General features: G+C 54.0%; 1 protein-coding gene across 4 annotated transcripts in view; it reads right to left on the bottom strand.

Annotated features, from left to right (window-relative positions):
- The window catches only part of micu3a (mitochondrial calcium uptake family, member 3a), a gene marked incomplete at its 3' end in the record, with an annotated part of 28,460 nt that extends 27,802 nt beyond the window's left edge, over positions 1-658 (bottom strand). For all 4 annotated transcript variants that reach the window (XM_083693007.1, XM_083693006.1, XM_083693008.1 and 1 more), the window contains exon 1: positions 206-658. In XM_083693007.1, coding sequence (XP_083549133.1) covers positions 206-472 — 267 coding nt within the window. In that variant the 5' untranslated portion in view covers positions 473-658. The remainder of the gene's footprint in view (positions 1-205) is intronic.

Below are 658 nucleotides of genomic sequence, written 5' to 3'. Positions count from 1 at the left end.
CGCAGCGCTTCTGGTTTCTCAGACGACTCTCACTTTGAACACACGTTCGTGGAAAAGAATTCCGTTAACCGGAGAGGTCCTATTCGGTCGATATAAACATATTTATATTTAGAGGGGGGGGGGGGACAGGGAAACGGTCATACGTGGCATTTTCCATAGACTAGCCGCCACAGCGCATAGCCTAGAAAAAAATAAAACAGTCTACCTTTTCCTTAGCAGCTACAGCGGGGAGGGAAGGCAGGAGATCTCGGCCGTTGAAGCTGTAGCCCATCCTTTTCCTGCGACTCTGGCGGTTCATATCGTTGTACAGATAAAACGCCACGGCACCCCCGGTTGCGAGACACATCCCGACGGCGAGGCATTTCCGTGTCCTTCCTCCGGCTCTCGTCTGAGCACCGAGGAGGTCGTGTCGTGGAGCGGACCAGACGTTTAGCCTGTTCAGGACTGAAGCCAGTCTGCGAAAAGCGGCCATTGTTGTTGTCTATGGAGAGAATATTGCAGGAGTCGTGTTCCCTCTCATCGCGAGATGTGGACCATGCCCGGGCTCACCGCGCCGTTGATGCTGCGGCTGACCGAAGTCCGAGATGGAACCGGCCTCCAAAGCGTTGGATTTGATGCTCGAATGGGTTTGGGACAGCAGCATAGATTAGACAGTGCT

Source organism: Argentina silus (genome assembly GCF_951799395.1).
Source record: "Argentina silus genome assembly, chromosome: 21".
Taxonomy (NCBI): Eukaryota; Metazoa; Chordata; class Actinopteri; order Argentiniformes; family Argentinidae; genus Argentina; species Argentina silus.
This window is presented reverse-complemented; position numbering and strand designations above follow the sequence as displayed.